Raw genomic sequence first — 23,481 nt, 5'->3', positions numbered from 1 at the left:
TAAGAGGTCAATATAACTGTTTATTAGTAACTATTTACTATTGAGTCAGTCCTAGCTCGCTCATTAATGTCTTCATCAAAATGACTTATGCCATAGTTTGTACAAGTTGTAACAAGTTGTCCAGCATAGCAAATTCTCACTGGTACCCTAGTTTATAGAAAGACCACTATACAAGCATGCTGAGACATAACAATGTTATGGTGTTGTCTAGGATTATTATCGTCACATTTCAGAGAGATCTGTTGTGAAAACCTGTTGCAAAACTAATATTGGAAATGTTTTTTTCCCATGTGATGAGTTGGTCTCTACGTGTTACAAAAACAGCACGCTTAGTGATGACAGATTCATCTATGCGAGCATGCAGAGATGTCAAGCTATGTTGACGTTGTCAAGGACAAAGTATTATCAACACATAGTAACACTGTTTGTTCTGATGTTTCAAATAACAGTCGTCATATTGTCAGGGACTTCTCTATTGTCGAACCATTACATCATCTGCCACTTTAAGATTGTCACTTTGCGCTATTACGAAACGGACAACTGAGAGTTATAGGTCCACAGAGATGTAAGGTTGTTTTGATGTTGTCAAGGACAACGATCCTATCTAATCCACACAGTGGAGGAACCCCAGAAACACGGGGGGCAAACCACATCCTCTGGTTGATGCAATCGACAGTACGACAACAGGAACAATAAGCTACACTTCTACAGGCACTTCACTTATACTGTTGGCTTAATTCTTATACTAAAGTTCAGCGTACGATTAAGTCAATACACACCGATAACGTTACGTTAATCACACATACTGTAAGGATGTTTCATTTCTAAACCTGCAGTATGGCACACAGGGACACACAAGCATCCACCCTTAAATGATACCCTAGTCCCTGTATAGTGCAATACCTTTGACCAGAGTGCTATGCCGAGCCCTAGGTAAAATGAGAAGTGGGTTATCATGTCATGCGGTTTTGATGTCGTTGAGGACTAAAATAGAAATCTTCTAATATTTTGTAACGGAAATACTTATCTATCCAAGCAAGATAAACAGCAGTGTTCAAATCAAATCAAATCTTATTTGTCACACGCTTTGTAAACAACAGGTGTAGACTAACAGTGTGATGCGTACCTACTTACCTACTCCCCAATGCAGAGAGAAACATTTGAAAATAATAGAAACATAATAACACAAGGATAAATACACAATGAGTAACAATTTGCTATTTACATGGGGTTGCAGCACTGAGTTGATGTGCAGGGGTACCAGGTAAGTGAGGTAGATATGTACATATAAGTAGGGGTTAAGTGATCAGGCAACAGGAAAGATAATAAGCAGTAGCAGCAGCATATGTGATGAGTCAAAAGAGTTAGTGCAAAAGAGTGTCAATGCAGACAGTCCGGGTGCTATTTGGTTTATCAGTCTCAGGGCTTAGGGGTAGAAGCTGTTCAGGGAGCTGTTGGTTCCAGACTTGGTCCATCGGTACTGCTTGCAGTGCAGTAACAGAGGATCACAGTCTATGACTTGGGTGCCTGTAGTCTTTGACAATTTTTAGGGCCTTCCTGTGACAGCGCCTGGTACAGAGGTCCTGGATGTCAGGGAGCTCGACCCAAGTGATGTACTAGGCCGTACACACTACCCTCTGCAGCGCCTTGCAGTTGCCATACCAAGCGGTGGCCAGTCAAGATGCTCTCAATTTTTTGAGTATCTGAGGGCCCATGCCAAATCTTTTCAGACTCCTGAGGGGGAAGAGGCGTTGTTGTGTTATCTTCATGACTGTGTTGGTGTATGTGGGCCATGTTAATTCCTTAGTGATGTGGACACCACTACAGCCCTGTTGATGTGGATGGGGGCATGCTAGGCCCTCCATTCCCTGTAGTCCACAATCAGCTCCTTTGTCTTGCTGACATTGAGGGAGAGAGGCACCACACTGCCAGGTCACTGACCTTCTCCCTATAGGCTGTCTCAACGTCGTCGATGATCAGTCCTACCACCGTTGGGTCATCAGCAAACTTAATTATGGTGTTTGAGTCAATGCAGCCACGCAGTCACCACCTGGGGGTGGCTCGTCAGGAAGTCCAGGATCCAGTTGCAGAGGGAGGTGTTCAGTCCCAGGCTCCTGAGCTTAGTGATGAGCTTGGAGGGCCCTATGGTGTTTAATGCTGAGCTGTAGTCACTGAACAGCATTCTCACATATGTGTTCCTCTTGTCAAGGTGGGAGAGGGCAGTGTGGAGTGCAATAGAGATTACGTAATCTGTGGATCTGTTGGGGCGGTATGCAGTTTTTAAATGTGTATTTAATTTATATTTTAAATTTTACTCCCCAATTTCGTGGTATCCAATTGTTAGTAATTACTATTTTGTCTAATCACTACAACTCCCGTACGGGCTCGGGAGAGACGAAGGTCGAAAGCCATGCGTCCTCCGAAACACAACCCAACCAAGCCGCACTGCTTCTTAACACAGCTGCACCAAAGTGTGGGAGGAAACACTGTGCACCTGGCTACCTTGGTTAGCGTGCACTGCGCCCGGCCCGCCACAGGAGTCACTGGTGCGCGTTGAGACAAGGATATCCCTACCGGCCAAACCCTCCCTAACCCGGACGACGCTATGCCAATTGTGAGTGGCCCCACGGACCTCCCGGTCGCGGCCGGCTGCGACAGAGCCTGGGCGCGAACCCAGTCTCTGGTGGCACAGCTAGCGCTGCGATGCAGTGCCCTAGACCACTGCGCCACCCGGCAGGCCCTTTGGGCGGTATGCAAATTTGAGTGGGTCCAAGGGGTCTGGGATGATGGTGTTGATGTCAGTCATGACCAGCCTTTCAAAGCATTTCATGGCTACAGATGTGAGTGCTATGTGGAGATAGTCATTTAGACAGGTTACCTTGGCATTCTCGGGCACAGGGACTGTGGTGGCCTGCTTGAAATGTGTTGGTATTACAGACTGGGTCAGTGAGAGGTTGAAAATGTCATAGAAGACACTTGCCAGCTGGTCAGCACATGCTCTGAGTGCACGTCCTGGTAATCCATCGGGCCCCACGGCCATGTGAATTTGAACCTGTTTATAGGTCTTACTCACATTGTCTATGGAGCGCGAGATCACACAGTCGTCCGGAACAACTAGGTCTATATTCAATAGCCTAACAGTTAATATGCATTGCTTTATAAATCATCCATATATACTGTATCTACAGAATCAAGACAGATCCTTCTTCTGTTGCCTGTTTGTTTGTTTAATAATACTGATTCCGTGAGCACCAAGCCTCATGCACCCGCAAAATGTTGGATAAAGCAATTCCACAAATTAGTCTGTTTTAATCTGTGCTATGCTGTAACAATGGCTTTACAATTGTTTCTTGTTAAAACAGCCTCTCTGGTATGACTTATAATTTACTGAGTGTTGTTTACACGGTTCCAAATGGGTAGAAAAAGGATATTGCAATCTAACAGCACTTGTTTGCCATAATATGCATGTAGCTCTCACTCCCATAACCTTCTTTTTATTGATCTCTTTCTTATTGTTATTAGTACAATTATTATTCATATCATCATTATAATGTCATTATCAAATCAAATTGTATTGGTCACATACACATATTCAAAAGATGTTATTGCGGGTGTAGCGAAATGCCTGTGTTCCCAGCTCCACAATGCAGCAGTGTCAAACAATTCACAACAATACACACAGATCTAAAACTAAAAGAATGGAATTGAGGAATATATAAATATTAGTGTCGCATTGACTAAAATACAGTAGAATACAGTGTACAGTGCATTTGGAAAGTATTCAGAACCCTTGAATTGTTCCACATTTTGCTTTGTTACAGCCTTGTTCTAAAGTGGATTAAACCGTTTTAACCCCTCGTCAGTCTACACACAATTCCTCATAACGACAAAGCAAAAATAAGTTTCAGAAATGTTTGCTAATTTAAAAAAAATATAATATAAGATTTACACAAGTCAATCCTAGCGTCGTCCGGGTTTGGCCGTGGTAGGCCATCATTGTAAATAAGACTTTCTCCTTAACTGACTTGACTAGTTAAATTAAAGTTAAATATAATATAAATACAAATAAATTAAGTATTCAAACCCTTTACTCAGTACTTTGTTGAAGCACCATTGGCAGGAATTACAGCCTCGAGTCTTCTTGGGTATGACGCTACAAGCTTGGCACACCTGTATTTGGGGAGTTTCTCCCATTCTTCTCTGCAGATCCTCTCAAGCTCTGTCAGGTTGGATGGGGAACTTTGCTGCACAGCTATATTCAGATCTCTCCAGAGATGTTCAATCGGGTTCAAGTCTGGTCTCTGGCTGTGCCACTCAAGGACATTTAGAGACTAGTCCACAAAGCCACTCCTGCATTGTCTTGGCTGTGTGCTTAGGGTCGTTGTCCTGTTAGGTGAACCGTCGCCCCAGTCTGAGCGCTCTTGAGCAGGTTTTCATCAAGTATCTCTCTGTACTTTGCTCCGTTATCTTTCCCTCGATCCTGACTAGTCTCCCAGTCCCTGCCACTGAAAAACATCCCCACAGCATGATGCTGCCACCACCATGCTTCACCGTAGGGATGGTGCCAGGTTTCCTCCAGACGTGACGCTTGGCATTCAGGCCAAAGAGTTCAATCTTGCTTTCATCAGACCAGAGAATACTTTTTCTCATAGTCTGAGAGTACTTTAGTGTCTTTCGGCAAACTCCAAGCGGGCTGTCATGTGCCTTTTACTGAGGAGTGGCTTACGTCTGGCCACACTACCACGAAGGCCTGATTGGTGGAGTGCTGCAGAGATGGTTGTCCTTCTGGAAGGTTCCCCCATCTCCACAGAGGAACTCTGGAGCTTTGTCAGAATGACCATCAGGTTCTTGTTCACCTCCTTGACCAAGGCGCTTCTCCCCCCGAATGCTCAGTTTGGCTGGGCAGCCAGCTCTAGGAAGAGTCTTGGTGGTTCCAAACTTATTCCATTTAATAATGATGGAGGCCACTGTGTTCTTGGGGACCTTCACTGCTGCAGAAATGTTTTGGTACCCTTCCCCAGATCTGTGGCTCGGACAATTCCTTTGACCCCATGGCTTGGTTTTTGCTCTGACATACACAATCAACTGTGGGACCTTATATAGACAGGTGATTGCTTTCAAAATCATGTCCAATCAATTTAATTTATCACAGGTGGATCAATCAAGTTGAGTCAATCAAGTTGTAGAAACATCTCAAGGATGATCAATGGAAGCAGGATGCACACAAGCTCAATTTTGAGTCTCATAGCAAAAGGTCTGAATACTTATGTAAATAAGCTATTTCTATTTTTATGTGTTATACATTTGCTCAAATTCATAAAAACCTGTTTTCGTTTTGTATCGTGTGTAGATTGATGAGGGGAAAAAAATTATTGAATCCATTTCAGAACAAGGCTGTAACGTAACAAAATGTAGAAAAGGGGAAGGGGTCTGAATAATTGTACTGTACATATGAAAATGAGTAAAGCAGTATGAAAACATGATTAAAGTGACTAGTGATTCCATGTCTATGTACATAGGGCAGGAGCCTCTAAGGTGCAGGGTTGAGTAACCGGGTGGTAGCCGGCTAGTGATAGCTATTTAACAGTCTGATGACCTTGAGATAGAAGCTGTTTTTCAGTCTATTGGTCCCAGCTTTGAGGGACCTGTTCTGACCTCGCCTTCTGGATGATAGCGGGGTGAACAGGCCATGGCTCGGATGGTTGATGTCCTTTATGTTCTTTTTGGCCTTCCTGTGACATTGGGTACTGTAGGTGTCCTGGAGGGCTGGCAGTGTGCTCCCAGTGATACGTTCGGCAGACCGCACCACCCTCTGGAGAGCCCTGCGGTTGCGGGTGGTGAAGTTGCCATACCAGGCGGTGACACAGCCCGACAGGATGCTCTCAATTGTGAATCTGTAACAGTTTTGGTCTTAGGGGCCAAGCCAAATTTCTTCAGCCTCCTGAGGTTGAGGAGGTGCTTCTGAGCCTTCTTCACCACACTGTCTGTGTGGGTGGACCATTTCAGATTGTCAGTGATGTGTACGCCAAGGAACTTGAAGCTTTTCACCTTCTCTACTGCGGTCCCATCGATGTGGATAGGGGGGTGCTCCCTCTGCTGTCTCCTGAAGTCCACGATCAGCTCCTTTGAGGGAGAGGTTATTTTCCTGGCACCACTCTGCCAGGTTCCTCAGCTCCTCCTTGTAGGTTGTCTCATCATTGTTGCTAATCAGGCCTACTACTATTGTGTCGTCTGCAAACTTGATGATTGAGTTGGAGGCGTGCATGGCCACGCAGTCATTGGTAAAGAGCGAGTACAGGAGGGGGTTGAGCACGCACCCTTGTGGGGCACCTGTGTTGAGGATCAACATAGTGGAGTTCTTGCTTCCTACCATCACCACCTGGGGGCGGCCCGTCAGGAAGTCCAGGACCTAGTTGCACAGGGTGGGGTTCAGACCCAGGGCCCCAAGCTTAATGATAAGCTTGAAGGGTACTATGGTGTTGAAGGCTGAGCTATAGTCAATGAACCCCAGTCTTACATAGATATTCCTCTTATCCAGATGGGATAGGGCAGTGTGCAGTGCAATGGTGATTGCAACGTCTGTGGATCTATTGGGGCGGTATGCAAATTGAAGTGGGTCTAGGATGTCAGGTAAGGCAGAGGTGACATGATCCTTAACTAGCCTCTCAAAGCACTTCATGATGTCAGAAATGAGTGCCATGGGGCTCTTGTCAGTTAGTTCAGTTACGTTTGCTTTCTTGGGTACAGGAATAATGATGGACATCTTGAAGCAAGTGGGGACAGCAGACTGGGATAGGGAGAGATTGAATATGTACGTAAACACTCCAGCCAGCTGGTCTGCACATGCTCTGAGGATGCGGCTAGGGATGCTGTCTGGGCCAGCAGCCTTGTGAGGCTTACTCATGGAGAACGTGAGCCCACAGTCCTTGGGAACGGGCCGTGTTGGTGGCACTGTGTTATCCTCAAAGCGGACGAAGAATGTGCCTAGCTTGTCCGGGAGCAAGATATCTGTGTCCGCGACAAGGCTGGTTTTCCTTTTATAATCTGTGATTTCCCGTAGACTCTGCCACATACGCCTCGTGTCTGAGTTGTTGAATTGTGACTCCACGTTGTCTCTGTACTGATGTTTTGCCTGTTTGATTGCCTTGAATAACTACACTGTTTGTTCCGGGTCTACCATATTCCCAGTCAGTAATAAGCATCATCAACAGGGTGTACGCGGATAAGCTGTAGAAAGAATATATGCATTCATAAGACTTGTCCATAAAAAATACAATGTTCATAAGAAGTTCCCAATGGGAACAACATTCCCAATATACACTTCCTGACGAACTCAATCACTGTGTCCGTGTATACGTCAATGTTATTCTCAGAGGATACCAAGAAAATATCCCAGTCCGTGTGATCAAAACAATGTTGCATGGATTCCGATTGGTTAGACTAGCGTTGAATTGACCTTAGCACAGATACTTCCTGTTGTCGTGATCTGATTTGCCGAACGGAGGGCTGGGGAGGGCCTTGTAGCCATCCCGGAAGGGGGAGTAACAATGGTTGAGAGTTTTACAGGCAATGTGTTAATAGAACTTCGGTAGCGTTTTCCTAAAATGTACTTTGTTAAAATCCCCAGTTACAATAAATGCGGCCTCGGGATATGTGGTTTCAAGAGGGCCATTGTTATATTGGCTTGAGGGGGAATATACACGGCTGTGACTATAACCGAAGATAATTATCTTGGGATGCAATACGGTCGGCATTTGATTGTTAGGTACTCTAGGTCGAGTTCCTGTACGTTATAACAATCACACCATGAGTAGTTAATCATGAAACATACATCACTGCCTTTCTTCTTCCCGGAGAGATATTTATTCCTGTCTGTGCGATGAACTGTGAACCCAGCCTGCTGTATGGACCGGGACAGTATATCCGGAGAGAGCCCTGTTTCCATGAAACCTAGTATGTTACAGTCCCTGATGTCTCTCTGGAAGGAGATCTTCACCCTGAGCTCGTCTACTTTATTGTCCAGGTACTGAAGATTAGCGAGGAATATACTCGGAAGCGGTGGATGGTGTGCACGCCCCCTGAGTCGGACTAGAAGTCCACTCCACCGGAGCGTCTTGGAGCAGCCTCTGGGATAAGTTCAATTGCCTTGGGGGGGTACGAACAAAGGATCCAATTCAGGAAAATCGTAATTTTGGTGAACACTGGTGAGTTACCGCGGCTCTGATATCCAAACATTCTTATCATTAGTAGGCTTCGTATAGTAATAACCTTGTATAACCTCCATAAAGCTGTTGGAAATATAATCCATATTTTAATTTAACAGCACCTGTTTGGCACACATAATACTCACGCAATTTGAGACAGTTTGCTACAGCACACAGCGGGTGTTAAAATCTCAGTGTTGAGGATAAAGTGTTGTGAGTGTTATATCTGAGTTTTGATTTTAGTGGGGTTAAAACCAGTGGGATTGAAAGTGAAACCTGCAGTAAATAAATTAAGTGTTATTTGAATCACAGTGCAATCACCACTGCATGGTGTTGTTGTTACTCGACCGTGTTGAGCTAATTTCCATTAACTCTCTCAGAGTAAATAAGGCATTGGAGGGGCCTCATTATCATATTACCCAGCATGCTTTGTTGCAGGTTGCGTATTAGTATAGCTTGTTTTAATATCTGTTTCTGCATGCACCTTGATTAATTGATCTTATGATACACAAAGATAAATAACATACATTTTTCTAAAGTAATTAAATCTGTAAGTGGTTGGACTTATTTCACCAGTTATTGACATGGTTGTTCCAGTTTAGATGGTTTAAGTAGCCTCATTTATCAATCTTCCCTTCCTTGTCAGTCATTCTAACTGCAGTTGCTGGTGACTAAAAGTTCCAATTGTTAGCTATCCTAACTCCGGCTGGATTCCAATTGTTAGCTATCCTAACTCTGGCTGGATTCCAATTGTTAGCTATCCTAACTCTGGCTGGATTCCAATTGTTAGCTATCCTAACTCCGGTTGGATTCCAATTGGAATTATATAACACTTTGCAAGCCAGAATAATGTGACTTGCTGATGTGGCAATGTGAGTTTCAGACCGCTGTGTTAGGTTAAAAGTAGGCGGTCAAAGTATGATATTGTCCCCCAAAAAGTTATGTATTGTCATAAATAATGACATTTGTATGATAAAATATTAACTTAGGTACTTGGTGAAGGCAACAGGACTGAAAACCATTGAATATAGAAACCTTCTCATATTTAGTTGCTGAGTGAGAGACTTATCTATTCAAGCAAGAGAAACAATTTTTCCATGTGATGAGTAGGTCTCTACATGTTACAAAAACAGCACGCTTAGTGATGACAGATTAATCTATGCGAGCATGCAGAGATGTCAAGCTATGTTGATGTTGTCAAGGACAAAGTATTATCAACACATAGTAACACTGTTTGTTAAAATAACAGTTGTCATATTGTCAGGGACTTCTCTATATTACAATCTGCAACTTTAAGATTGTCACTTTGGGTTATTACGAAACTGACATATATATATATATATATGACAACTGGACAGTTTTGCACAGAGATATAAGGTTGTTTTGATGTTGTCAGGGACAACGGCCCTATTTAATTCACACGGTGGAGGAACCCCAGAAACAGAGGGGCAAACCACATCCTCTTGATGATGTAATCGACAGTACGGCAACAGGAACAATAAGCTACACTTCTACAGGCACTTCAAAGGTCAAATAGGGGGTGCTGATATGTGTCCTGTTTCACTGCACGTACAAGTGGGTAACCTGCACGAGTGTGAGGTGTGAAATGGAAATGTGTTTCTTTCATATCTAAACTCCCTGAGAGAGTGGGGTCACAGCCAGGGATTTATCCAGTTTGAGTCGCTCTTATACTAAAGTTGAGCTCACAATAAGTCAATACACACCGATAAGGTTGGGTAAATCACACATACTGTAAGGATGTTTCATTTATAAAGCATCAGTATGGCACACAGAGACACCCCCCCCCCCCCCCCACACACACACAATGCTACAGGGTCAAACTCTGTGTGTGTGTATCCCTTCTCCACTCCTCACTAAAGGTTTGTATGTTCCAGGTCTGCTAACCAACAAGGTTACTGAGTAGCCACAGCAGGTCAAACAATTACTTTTCAATAGGGTGATATATACTGTATGTTAATCACGTTGCTGAACCTATAACTACATGGTGGACTCAGGTCCTGTTGAGAGGGAAGGAAGTTTAAACTATTCAAAACATCATTCCTTATTGGGAGGAAGGACTGCTTATTATAGAGCTACATCATCAGTAGGCTACATGGTTGTTAGGGTAAAGATTTGAGTAGAGTATAGACAAAGATATTTAGAACTACCCGAAGATAGTCCATCTGTGTCTTTTTCAACGGGGGATAATGAAGCATAGTGGGCAGAACAAGCAAGGAAGTGGGCAGAGCCATGTACGAGCTAGCAAGATCCTATTGCCGCGCTCTAGTGAATGCCTTCGCTGTGATGTGCGTGTGCAATAACTCAATTCGCCCTTGCACTCCTTGTAAACAATGCAAGTTTTAGAAACCTTGGCAAAGGGTCACGTCTACAAAACTTTGTGCACTATGTTTGGAACAGAAAGCTGTATTGAGATCGGGCTTTTCTTTGATGAGAAAACCAGCAGAATGTCGGCCCAGTTCCAACTCGCTCCATCTTCTCCCACTGCCGGCTACTGGGCTTCCTCTCATTACCATATTTGGTGGGGAGTGGAAATTCCAACCAGATTCAGATTTATACATCCAAGTGTAACATCTGGCTCCCTGTTATATCGGTGGTATAGGGTTATATCATCAGTAGGCTACATGCTTGGTAGGTTAGGGGATCTGAGGGATGTGCTGAAACCTGATCTGATAATCTGCTTACTAAAGTGGTCAGTCTGTCAGCAGTCTGTCAGTAATAGTCTGTCTGTTATTAGGCCAGTCTGTCTGTCAACAGTGTGGTTCATTAGATTCTCCTCAGACTGCACTGTAAGGTCTCTGTCTCTCTCTGTCAGTCTGTGTGTGTGACTTCACAGTGAGGTGAAGATCTCAAAGAGAGCCTGTCAGAGGCAGGTGTCAGGTGGGTTGTGTGTCATACCTGGCTTGGTGTGTGTGTGTGTAAGTGTGTGTGCATTCTCACAATTAAGTATACTGTACATCTCAATGAGTCTTTCAGACATCAAGCCACCTACATGTGCGATCATCAGCCAGTGCCAGGTGTCAGCAGGCTGTGTGTGTATAGCCCCCCCCTTCCATCATCAGTCTGCATGGTGGGGTCCCAGCAGCAAACACCTGTGGTGATTAGTGAGGGCTGCTATAGCAGAGCTGTCATTACTGCCTAATGAAGCAGCCATAAAACACTGGGGCTGCTGCCTCCTGTCTACACAGCCTGTGCGTGTGTGTGCGCGTGTGTGTGTGTGTGCAATGATCAGTAATAAAGTTGCCCCGTCTCTTGTCTGTGTTCACAACTGCAGGGAAAGCCTTTATGGGTCTCTGTGTGTGTGTGTGTTGTGTGTGTGTATCTGCATTAGAAGTGTTTTTACAAAGGTTTTCCCAGAATCCCGTGCCTGCACCTCTGTGCCCTGGCATGTGTTATTGTTTGACATCATCACTTCCTCTCCATTACGAGCTTCCTGTTCCCCTGGTTTACACATTTTCTGGGGGTGTTTAACTTTGATTTAACTAGGCAAGTCAGTTAAAAACACATTCTTATTTACAATGACGGCCTACCCCGGCCAAAACCGGACGACGCTTGGCCGCCCTATGGGACCCCCATAGGGGCGGCCTAGTGGTTAGAGCATTGGACTAGTAACCGAAAGGTTGTAAGTTCGAATCCCCGAGCTGACAAGGTACAAATCTGTCGTACTGCCCCTGAACAGGCAGTTAACCCACTGTTCCTAGGCCGTCATTGAAAATAAGAATTTGTTCTTAACTGACTTGCCTAGTTAAATAAAGGTAAAATAAAAAATATAAAAAATGGCCAGATGTGACACAGCCTGGATTCGAACCAGGAACTGTAGTGACGCCTCTTGCACTGAGACACGGTGCCTTGGACTGCTGCGCCACTCGGGAGCCTCATTACCATCAGGAAATATGTGAGACATTTTTCCACCATGGCGGACAAACAATTAACTGTCAATCTAGCTCTCCTATTCTATGGTAACCAGTGATCAATCAATTAACCCCCAACCAGTCAATCCTGATTCCTGTTCAATGGCACTGCACGTTCACAGCAGTGTATAGTCCATAGAAGACAGGTCACATTGCGTGTGTGTGTTCCGGGACTGTACTCGTTAATGTCATTTGAGCCCTGGAGCATAGAAAGCTCACAACAACATGAGGTCAGACTATGTAACTAACCAACTGCTCCAGTTGTAGAACAGATTCAGGTCAAATAGTCACACTATCGAAGAGCAACTCCACTACAACCTATGAGTGTTAAGTGATCATAGTTGTTCTGTCATTGGAACTGGCTGTATATTCCAGTGTGGTCACTGTTGTGTCTATGGCTCTGAAAGTCTGAATAGAATATGACATAGTGTATCTCTATGGACTAAATGACCCTCAGACACGGAGCCCTGTGACGTGTGTTCTGGGGAAGCCCAGAACCTAAACAGTTGTCTGAATGGCATCTCATACACAAACAAACACAGCTATTAGCGATTGACTCACAGAACATCCCACACGTCTAGACGACTTCTCTCTCCATTACAGTCTGGGAGAGGGGTAAAAACAGCAGGCCCAGGGGAATTATTATCGTAGCGTGTGTGTGTGTCCTAGTCAATTTGTCATTGTTCCAACAGCGAGGGTGATAAACAGTGGATCAATCAAACAGCTTGTAAAGGAAGCAGACAGGACCATGTCATTACAAACAACACACTCCAGGGAGATTACTCCCCTATGAATAGAAGTTTACCCTAACCACTGATTCAGGGTCAGGTTTATGTTGACCCCCTTAATGGTTAGTTATGATTGGGGGTAGGGTGATCTGATCCTAGATCGGTTGTCTCCATCTTACTTCCAGAAGCAGAGTGGGATGGGGTAAGCCTTGGCCTGAGGCGGGGGAAGCTGGGTTACCCTAAGGGGAGACAAGGGTTTTCTTGTACAAGGCTAACAAGGATTGTAACAGTGCATGGAAAAAGTGACCAGAAAAGAAAATATAAAATATATCCAAACAGCTGGCACACACACACACACACACACACACACACACACACACACACACACACACACACATTCTGCCATGGAGGCATTCCAGGAACTCCCTCAGATTCTCAGAACAGGGCTAATGGTCTTCGCTAGCACAATTGGGTTCAACCATGACACATTACCCACCAAAGTCAAAAACAAACACAGGACATGACTGATCATTTATGAGTTTATTCCAACTTTGTACATATTTACACCATTTTATTCCATTATAATCAATGACAAACAAATCAACAAACAGCATGAAACAGATGGATGAAACACAGCAGCGATGTCAGGAATGACTAGAATCATAACGGAAGAGATCTGATATACAGAAGTGTTTAGACAGGCCACAGTTCAATCAGGCCACTTCAGGTAGGTCTGTAGTCAATCTAGTCAGACACGTCCAACACACAGATAGCAGAACACACGCACCAACAACCAACCCTACGAGAGAGAGAGCAACAGAGTCAGAGTGGAAACAGGGCACTATATTCCTCCATCACGCCAGGGAAAGAGAAAGAGGTCAAGCTACTGAGTGAAGAGATAAGGAGTTTGCACGTGTGCACTGTGCTGCCCAACACTGGCGAGGCAAGCTTCGGAGAAATTACAGATGATACCTCTCTCTTTCTCAGTAGTTGTTTTCCCCTTCCCTCCCTCCTGTTCCTCCATCCCCTCTATAGAATCTCTCTGCATCCTCCAAGAGCTTCTATTAATCACACTTTCCCCAGCAACACACATCACTGTGTGTGTGTGTGTGTGTGCCAGTGTTTGTGTGGGTCCTGTAATGAATGCTCAGATTCCTGGGGGGGCTGAGAAGAGCAGTGAGCGTCACAAGGTCTGGTGGTCAGGAAGGGAATGAGCAGTGCTTGTTGATCTAGATAGAGCACGGGACCCCCCCCCCCCCCACCACACACACACACACAGAGATGAAGGTGTTGCTCAACATTTAACTGAGCGTTTGCAGTCAGACGGGAAATTCCCCCCCTCACAGTCCCGGCATTCTACAGGAGCCAAGTTAGTGCTGGACACCCCGTGTGTGTCTCTGTGTGTGTGTGTGTGTGTGTGTGTCAGGTCAAAGGGCACAAGACAAAGGAAGTCCAAAAACAAAGATGCTCTCTCAAGTTCACTTCCAACCGACATTGGAGAAACACAACCGTGTGTGTGTTTGTGTGTACCAGGGCACCAGCATCTGCCCAACACACCCTAAAAAAACATCCTGGTCCTCACTGTCTTGACCTTAGTCTAGGGGCCTAAGAAATGTTAATAAGCAGCAATGTTAATAAGCAGCAATGCCACTTCAATGTAAAGTTATAACGCAGGGTTATGAGCTGTGGCAAAACACAACTCAACATTCATATATTTACATTTTAGTCATTTAACAGACGCTCTCATCCAGAGCAACTTACACAAGTAATTAGGGTTAAGTGCCTTGCTCAAGGGCACATGGGCATATTTTTCACCTAGTCAGTTCGGGGATTCGAACCAACGGCCTTTCGGTTACTGGCCCAACGCTCTTAACCGCTAAAAAAACAACAACATACAAATGTATGTCAGTAGGACATTCTAATGGACAGTACTGACAGCCCATTCACTGTGTGGCCCTGTAGTCCTGAACAGTCATCTGAAGGCCATTGTCATTATACTTCACACACCGTCCTGATAAGCCAGAAATGATGTGGTGTCACTGAGTTGGCGCTAAAGCCTGTGTGTGTATGTCTCACTCTCAGGCACTGGAGAGCATGGTGGAGGTGAAGATCTGTTGCAGGATCTGAGGGATGTGCTTGGTGTCCATGGCAACGAAGGACCGCCCAGCCGGCAACGTTCTCTGGAGCCTGGAGAGAGAGACAGAGAGAGACAGAGAGAGACAGAGAGTAGGAGAGAGAGAGAGATAGAGAGGAGAAAAATTACAAAAAGCCAGAGAGAGAAGAGCAAAAGAGAGCGATAGTGACCTTCTACTGTCAAATGTCTGAACAGAAATAGATGTCAAGATACAACCCACAGTGTGTTCAGTAGCTGAATGTGGACACTCCATTGAGAGAGACCCCACTTTCCGAGGACAAATGTTCCAGATGTTCCCATGAGCCAATGAATGAACGCGAGACAATAGCTGTCATTGACAGGCAGAACTGGGAAGAGGGAGATGTGGTGGGCAAAGTTCTTTCGCTCTCTCTCTCTCTCTCTCTTCCCATAGTTAGCTGTGTCCCTAAATCCCCCCCTTCCCTCTTTCTTTTCCATTTTATTCCGGTCATTGTGCATGATGATCACTGCTTTTTAGGCCATGGCAGTGACCAGCTTAGAGACACCACAGCCACAGAAACAGGGAGGAATATACTGCCACATATAACTCTCTGTCTTCTCTCCCCCTTGCTCCCTCCCTCTCTCTAACTGGGTCCTAAGCTATAGAGAGACCACAGAGAGACTGAGACGGAGGTTAAAGCCACTCATTGTTATTCTCCAGCCAGAGGCTGGGACAGAACGACAAACAATATGGCCTACACCATTCAGACTTCAAAGGACACGCGACGCCAACCATACAAGCCATAACACAGGCCAGACAACACTGGGCGTGTGTATGTGTCTGGGACAGAGAGAGAAGGATAATTAGGTTAAAGAGAGCACATCCTTCTTGGTCCTGCATTTAGAATCTCTTTAAACTGGGATTTCATTGAGAACAAACACTACAAAGGACTACTGAGCAGCAGGCAGCACACTGTATGGCTGTATGGGTAGGATAAAGTACTGGTCAAACTATACTGTTCTCTCCTCCAGGAAGTGCTTGATGTAGGAACCTACTTACTTGAGCCACCTGTTACGATAAACAATCATCACGTCTTGACATGCACACTACCCTCCACCTCTATCTTCTCACCTGTCGGCCTGGTCGCCCAGCGAGCCGATGAAGATGGCAAAGGCGTTGACCTGGGGGTCGGAGGTCAGGGCGCGGGCAAAGCGTTCGGGCGTGATGCCGTAGCGCTCCAGGTTGGCGTCGCTCAGCACCACCACGAAGCGCTCGTCAGCATCCTCGCGTGCCAGCTCCCTGATGCCAGCCTCAGTGCTCTCCAGGGTGTAGTCTCCACTCATACAAAACTGAGAGTGGGCATGCATGTTCTGGAGGGGGCAGAGAGAGAGAGGTGAGGACACACACAGGGGAAGAGAGGACAGGAGACGAGAAGAGGGTAGGGTAGAATGGGTCAAATAGATAGAATGAGGTTGAGTGGGGTAGAGTGAGATATAGAGTAGGGTAGAGTGAGGTTGAGTGGGGGTAAAGTGAGATATAGAGTAGGGTAGAGTGAGGTTGAGTAGGGTAGAATGAGATATAGAGTAGGGTAGAGTGAGGTTGAGTGGGGTAAAGTGAGATATAGAGTAGGGTAGAGTGAGGTTGAGTGGGGTAATGTGAGGTTGAGTGGGGTAGAGTGAGGTTGAGTAGGGTAGAGTGAGGTTGAGTAGGGTAGAGTGAGGTTGAGTAGGGTAGAGTGAGGTTGAGTGGGATAATGTGAGGTTGAGTGAGGTAGAGTGAGGTTGAGTAGGGTAGAGTGAGGTTGAGTGGGATAATGTGAGGTTGAGTGGGGCAGTGTGAGGTTGAGTGGGGCAGTGTGAGGTTGAGTGGGGTAGTGTAAGGTTGAGTGGGGTAGTGTAAGGTTGAGTGGGGTAGTGTGAGGTTGAATTGGGTAGAGTGAGGTTGAGTGGGGTAGAGTGAGGTTGAGTGGGGCAGTGTGAGGTTGAGTGGGGTAGTGTGAGGTTGAGTAGGGTAGAGTGAGGTTGAGTGGGGTAGAGTGGGGTAGTGTGAGGTTGAGTGGAGTAGTGTGAGGTTGAGTGGAGTAGTGTGAGGTTGAGTGGAGTAGTGTGAGGTTGAGTGGGGCAGTGTGAGGTTGAGTGGGGTAGAGTGAGGTTAATTTAGGTAGTGTGAGTTTGAGTGGAGTAGTGTGAGGTTGAGTGAAGTTGAGTGGGGTAGTGTAAGACAGAGTAGGGTAGTGTGGGGTAGAGTGAGCTTGGGTAGTGTGAGGTTGAGTGGGGTAGTGTGAGGTTGAGTAGGGTAGTGTGAGGCTGAGTGGGGTAGTGTGGTGTAGAGTGGGGTAGTGTGAGGTAGAGTGAGGTTGAGTGTGATAGTGTGAGGTTGATTGGGATAGAGGCAGAATGAGGTAGAACCAGTGGGGTTGAGGAGGGTATTGTGAGGTTGAGTGATGTGGAGTTTGGTCCATACCTTGAGGACCTTCAGTCTCTGTTTGTTGTTCTTGGGGACCTTGTCTGTTCTGACCAGCTCTATGTCATAACCATCACCAGAATGACCCACAATGTCATACTGGAGAAAAGAGAGAAAGGGGGAGGAAAACAGAAGAGAGGAGGTCATCATCACCCAAGCTGAGGTAAAATAACTTACAACTTATAATTAGCAAGTTCTACAGCTGCACCATTGACAGCATTTGACAGCATACCAAGCGGGGCTGCATCCCCACTTGGTATGGCAACTGGTTGGCATCTGACCGCAAGGCTCTGCAGAGGGTAGTGCGTACAGCACCATCCAGGACCTCTATACCAGGCGGTGTCAGAGTAGGGCCCTAAAAATGGTCAAAGACTCCAGCCACCCAAGTCAAAGACTGTTGTCTCTGCTACCGCACAGCGGACCAAAAGGCTCCTGAACAGCTTCTACACACCCAAGCCATAAAACTGCTGAACAGTTAATCAAATGGCCACCCTGACTATTTGCATTGACCATCTTTTTTTTGTTACACGGACTCTCTTGCACCAGCTCAATGCACACTCACTGGACTCTACCCACAAACACACACATACTACACTGACACTCCAACACACACACACACTACACTGACACTCCAACACACACACACACACACACACACACACACACACACATGCATATTGACGCCACACACACACTCCTTCACACGCTGCTGGTACTCTGTTCATTTTCTATCATGATTGCTTAGTCACTTTCCCCCTACCTACATGTACATATTACCTCAATTATGTCAATTACTTCAACTACCTTGTACCCCTTCACATTGACTTGGTTCTGGTACTCCCCGCACCTCTCTGATTCAGAGGGGTTGGGTTAAATGCGGAAGACACATTTCAGTTGAATACATTCAGTTGGACAACTGACTAGGTACTCCCCTTTCCTTTCCTTGTATAATAGTCTCGTTATTGTTATTTTTTGCGTGTTACTATTACATTCTTTGCTAATTTTTCTCACTTTTTAACTCATGTTGAGAAAGGACTCGTAAGACAAGCATTCCCCCTGCTGCTATGTTGGTCCACTGCTATAGCTGTGGATGGCCCTGATGAGCCAGTGATGTTAGGGCTCATTATGAAGGGTCAAGGGTATCCTGTCTCCGCCAGAGCCCAGTATGTCCGCCTGGTCACAGACTTGTGCCATCAATACTCTTTTATAAACTAGTTGTCACATAACCCAGGGTCAGATAAAGTGTCCTACAGTGGAACTCCCCATATCTAGTGTCACATGGCATCACTCCTGATAAGGGCACGTACGGCTGCCGACTGAGGTACAGTGGCTTGTGAAAGTATTCACCCCCTTGGCATTTGTCCTATTTTGCCTTACAACCTGGAATTAAAATAGATTTATGGGGGGTTTGTATCATTTGATTTACACAACATGCTTTGAAGATGCAAAATATTTTTTATTGTGAAACAAACAAGAAAACTGAAAACTTGAGAGTGCAAAACTATTCAACCCCCCAAAGAGGTGCCGCAGCACCACCCCCAAAGAGGTGCCGCAGCACCACCCCCAAAGAGGTGCCACAGCACCACCCCCAAAGAGGTTCCGCAGCACCACCCCCAAAGAGGTTCCGCAGCACCACCCCCAAAGAGGTTCCGCAGCACCACCCCCAAAGAGGTTCCGCAGCACCACTGATGAATGTAAATACATTTGTCAAAGTTACCGAATTACTGCTGCCTGTTCAGAAAGAAATGAAACAATTCAGAATAGCCTACTACACTATGAGTAGACTTGTAATTTAGCCACAGAGGAAGGATCAAATTGCTTCTTTCAAAAAGCATTCTTGTGTGGGGCCCAATAAGAAGACATAGCCTACAGTCCGGAACGAGAGGCAAGTCTGTCAGTGAACAGCATGAAGACAAAACAGGCCAAGTACAATTGTGGGAAAACACCGGTTGGAAAGCAAATGGCTCCAGCTGAAAATGGAATATTCTAATCTGTCGTTGCTGTAGGCAACCAAAATATTTGATCAACTTCTAAATAGGCCTATTGAGCGAACATTGTTTTACAAAAGTCAAACAAGAGCGAGATGTAGGCTTTTGGCACGAGCGCATCGGCCATCGCCGGAGAGTGAACTGAGCATCATTTCCTCCTCATATCGTACAGTATGTGTGTCTCCACATACCTAGGCCTAGGGTAGTGATGGGTTCAAGACAAGGTATTTTTATTGATCTCAGATTCTCAGTTTGTCAGTGTCAAAGTAGTCTGTCATTTCGATATTTGTGTGGTATTAAAAAAATATTCTGTCAAAGTCTACAGTCATGTAAAATGACGTGGAATTGGATGAAATGTCTTTATCAAAGGCCACATTTTTCCCAGACCCTAGGCTACTAAAAATCAGCTGACAGCCTACCCTGTCTTTAGGAGGCACTGTAACTAGCTTGCTTCACATTTGTGATGAGTGTGTTGTTGCAGAAATGAATAGGCCTATGGTCAAAAATGTTAAAATTTTCTCTACAGAGGCAGTCAAGTGGGTGCCCTTCTGAGCACCTGCCCCCTGAAAGGTCTGTGCATGGCCCTGTGTGTGTATGTGTGTGTTTATGTATGTATGTATGTATGTATGTATGTATGTATGTATGTATGTGTGTGTGTGTGTGTGTGTGTGTGTGTGATTATGTATGTATGTATGTATGTATGTATGTATGTATGTATGTATGTATGTATGTATGTATGTATGTATGTATGTATGTATGTATGTATGTATGTATGTGTGTGTTTATGTATGTATGTATGTATGTGTTTATGTATGTGTGTGTTTATGTATGTATGTATGTATGTATGTGTTTATGTATGTGTGTGTTTATGTATGTATGTATGTATGTATGTATGTATGTATGTATGTATGTATGTATGTATGTATGTATGTATGTATGTATGTATGTATGTATGTGTGTGTTTATGTATGTATGTATGTATGTATGTATGTATGTATGTATGTATGTATGTATGTATGTATGTATGTATGTATGTGTTTATGTATGTGTGTGTTTATGTATGTATGTATGTATGTATGTATGTATGTATGTATGTATGTATGTATGTATGTATGTATGTATGTATGTATGTATGTATGTATGTGTGTGTTTATGTATGTATGTATGTATGTATGTATGTATGTATGTATGTATGTATGTATGTATGTATGTATGTATGTATGTATGTATGTGTGTTGTCTAAACAGGGCCTTAGCTTCTTCTAAACATGACCTTATAATGCTCTGGAATACAACACTGAAGCCATCGAGTGTCCTCTCTTTTAGAACTTGCATACAGGCTGGCGTGTGTGTGTGTTAGTATGTGTGCGCGTGTGTCTGTGTACCCGCGTCCGCACGTCTTATCCTAGATGTGTATGAGCAGGTGGCACCTGTCAGAGTGTAGAGCACAGGTGTGTGTGTGTGTTTTCAGATGCAGGCGGGTTACGCACGTGTGTGAAACACTGATATGTGAGCAGTAGGTCAGGTGGTGTAGAGGAGAACGCTGTGGGGCCATGAAGTCTGCCACTCCACCCCTCCCCACACACGTCTGACACGGACACTATCGCTCCCTCCCTCTCTCTACCCATTTCACTCCCCCTTTCCCTCTCTCCTCTCCTCTATTTGACCATCCCTCCCTCCCTCCCTCCCCTGTGAAAGGTGACTATACTTCACTGATATTGTAGTCTGGACAAACCAACACATATCCTGTCTGTCAATGTGTCATCAAAATAGCCACTCGAAGATGTTATCAAAGCTGATCCTAGTTTTGTACCGACGGGCAACTACTGCATGTGTGTGTGTGTGTATCTCACCTTGATCTTCTGTTCGTAGCTCTCCAGGGCTTCCATCACCATACACACAGCTTCCATGGATCTCTCCAGCCTACCATCCACCCCGTTGAAACGGTACATGCTCCCTGACACGTCAGCTAACACACGCAGACGCTTTGGCTTCTGCTGCGGGCTGCCCAGCTATACACACACACACACACACACACACACACAGACGAACACACAAAACAGAACACAGAGGGTTAAACAGATATTATCAACTGGGTGGTTCGAGCCCTGAACGCTGATTGGCCAAAAGCCGTGGTATATCAAACGTATACCACGGTTATGACAAAATATTTATTTGTATTGCTCTAATTACGTTGGTAACCAGTTTATAATAGCAATAAGGCACCTCGGGGGTTTGTGGTATATGGCCAATATACCACAGCTAAGCGCTGTATCCAGGCACTCTGTGTTGCGTCATGTTTAAGAACTACCCTTAGCCGTGGTATATTGGCCATATACCATAAACCCCCAGGGTGCCTTATTGCTTAATTATACACACACTTCCCTATAGGATGGAATATTACAGGGGAATTGCTACTGTATAGAACTGGAACAGAATAATATTATAAACAAAAAACAATGTTTTAAATTAGAATCCCTACTACAATATTCTGGAAAACAACTTTTCACAGAGCCAAGCTGAAGCACATTATTTTAATCATTCTTCTTAACATCAGCAAATAAACGCTAGGGGAAACTCATTCATTCAGAAAACTGGTCATCACTTCAAGTGGACATCCATGGAAAATGGCATTGCTCAATTACATTACATAGAAATAACTGATTTAATAGTGGGAGAAACATTTTATTTGGTTTCTCTTTCATATCTCTTAAGTGGGTGTTCCTTATGTTACCATAGACGGCTGTCCTCTCTAGACCGACCAAAAATATTCAACACTTGGAGCTAAATGAGATTAAAACATGTGTATTTTGTTTCGTGAGTATGTGTTTGTTTGGGTGCACGTGCATATGGATGGGATGTCTTAGCGTGGGAACATTGTGTGTGTGGTTAATGGCTAGTTGTGTGCGAGAATGTGTGTGATCGAGACCATAGATTTGCAATTATAATAATCACACACACCACAGGAGTCCAACTACACCCGCCCACCCACCCACGCACGCACGCACGCACGCACGCACACACGCACACACACACACACACACACACACACACCTCTGGATCCAGCTCTCCTCTGCGTTTGTAGATAGCCTTCTCTCCCGTCAGTCCATCTATGATCTTAGCATCATCCAGCTCTCCCAGTGATTGATTCTTCAACCACTGACGCTCCTTCCCTTTGGCCTGGGGACACAGACAGAGAAACACTGTCAACATATCACCCACTAATCAACTCTGATAGGGATATAGACTAATTCCCAAACAATCAGAACAATCTAGGGGCCAGTATCCTGAACTCAAATGAAGCCTCCTTTTGAAAAGCATGGAGGATCTTTGAACGTGTTTTTAGTCCAGGAAGAGGCTTAGTCTGGGTTTGGGAAACTGACCCTCAGTGATCAGAAGGCTCAGGGTGTTTCATCACTACTGTTTAGGAGATTACTTAAAAACCTCAAATATTTTCGTGGAACCACAAATGGAAATATTTCTCTGTGCATTTGACAGCGCAAACAAAGAAAGACTGATTAAGTATGATAGTCAGAAAAAGGTGATATTGAATACGGGTAGATAGCTTCCTAAACGGTCCATAACATGTAACAGCAGGACGGGTCACTGTTCACACATGTGCTTTAGATTCTACACAGACCTGACAAGCTCAAGCAGACACAGTAGAGGATGTTATCAGCTAATGCTACCACACACACACACACACACACACACACACACACACACAGAGAGAGAGAGAGCGATAAGAGATACATTATAAGATATCACATAATGCACACTATGTAGCCTATGCACACCCCAAGCCCACAACATCCTAGTCCAGCCCAGCCCAGTCCAGCTCCACCTGGCGTGGAGTGCACGCATGCACTATATATACTTGCAAAGACTTTTTGGCGACCAACAACTCAAAATCAGATTTTCCCTAACCTTAACCCTAATTCTAACCCAAACCCCTAAAATAGCCTTTTTACAAGTGCGGACTGGAAAAATGTCCTCACTTTTTTTGTTGCTGTACTATTCTTGTGAGGACTTTTGGTACTCACAAGTATAGTAAAACATTTACACACACACACACAA

General features: G+C 44.8%; 1 protein-coding gene across 2 annotated transcripts in view; it reads right to left on the bottom strand.

Annotated features, from left to right (window-relative positions):
- Positions 1-13,386: 13,386 nt before the first annotated feature.
- vwa8 (von Willebrand factor A domain containing 8) overlaps positions 13,387-23,481 on the bottom strand; it is a 94,766-nt gene continuing 84,671 nt past the window's right edge. The window contains exons 41-46 of one of the 2 annotated variants that reach the window (XM_065013051.1): positions 22,459-22,584; positions 21,258-21,416; positions 17,418-17,516; positions 16,086-16,324; positions 14,938-15,048; positions 13,387-13,660 (exon numbers count right to left, since the gene is read on the bottom strand). In XM_065013051.1, coding sequence (XP_064869123.1) covers positions 14,940-15,048; positions 16,086-16,324; positions 17,418-17,516; positions 21,258-21,416; positions 22,459-22,584 — 732 coding nt within the window. In that variant the 3' untranslated portion in view covers positions 13,387-13,660; positions 14,938-14,939. Of the gene's footprint in view, positions 15,049-16,085; positions 16,325-17,417; positions 17,517-21,257; positions 21,417-22,458; positions 22,585-23,481 lie in introns of both variants that reach the window. The other variant, XM_065013025.1, reaches the window with a different exon arrangement.

The sequence above is a fragment of the Oncorhynchus nerka genome, linkage group LG1, assembly GCF_034236695.1.
Source record: "Oncorhynchus nerka isolate Pitt River linkage group LG1, Oner_Uvic_2.0, whole genome shotgun sequence".
NCBI lineage: Eukaryota > Metazoa > Chordata > Actinopteri > Salmoniformes > Salmonidae > Oncorhynchus > Oncorhynchus nerka.
The sequence above is the reverse complement of the archived record's forward strand: the minus strand, read 5'-3'. Positions and strand labels throughout refer to the sequence as shown.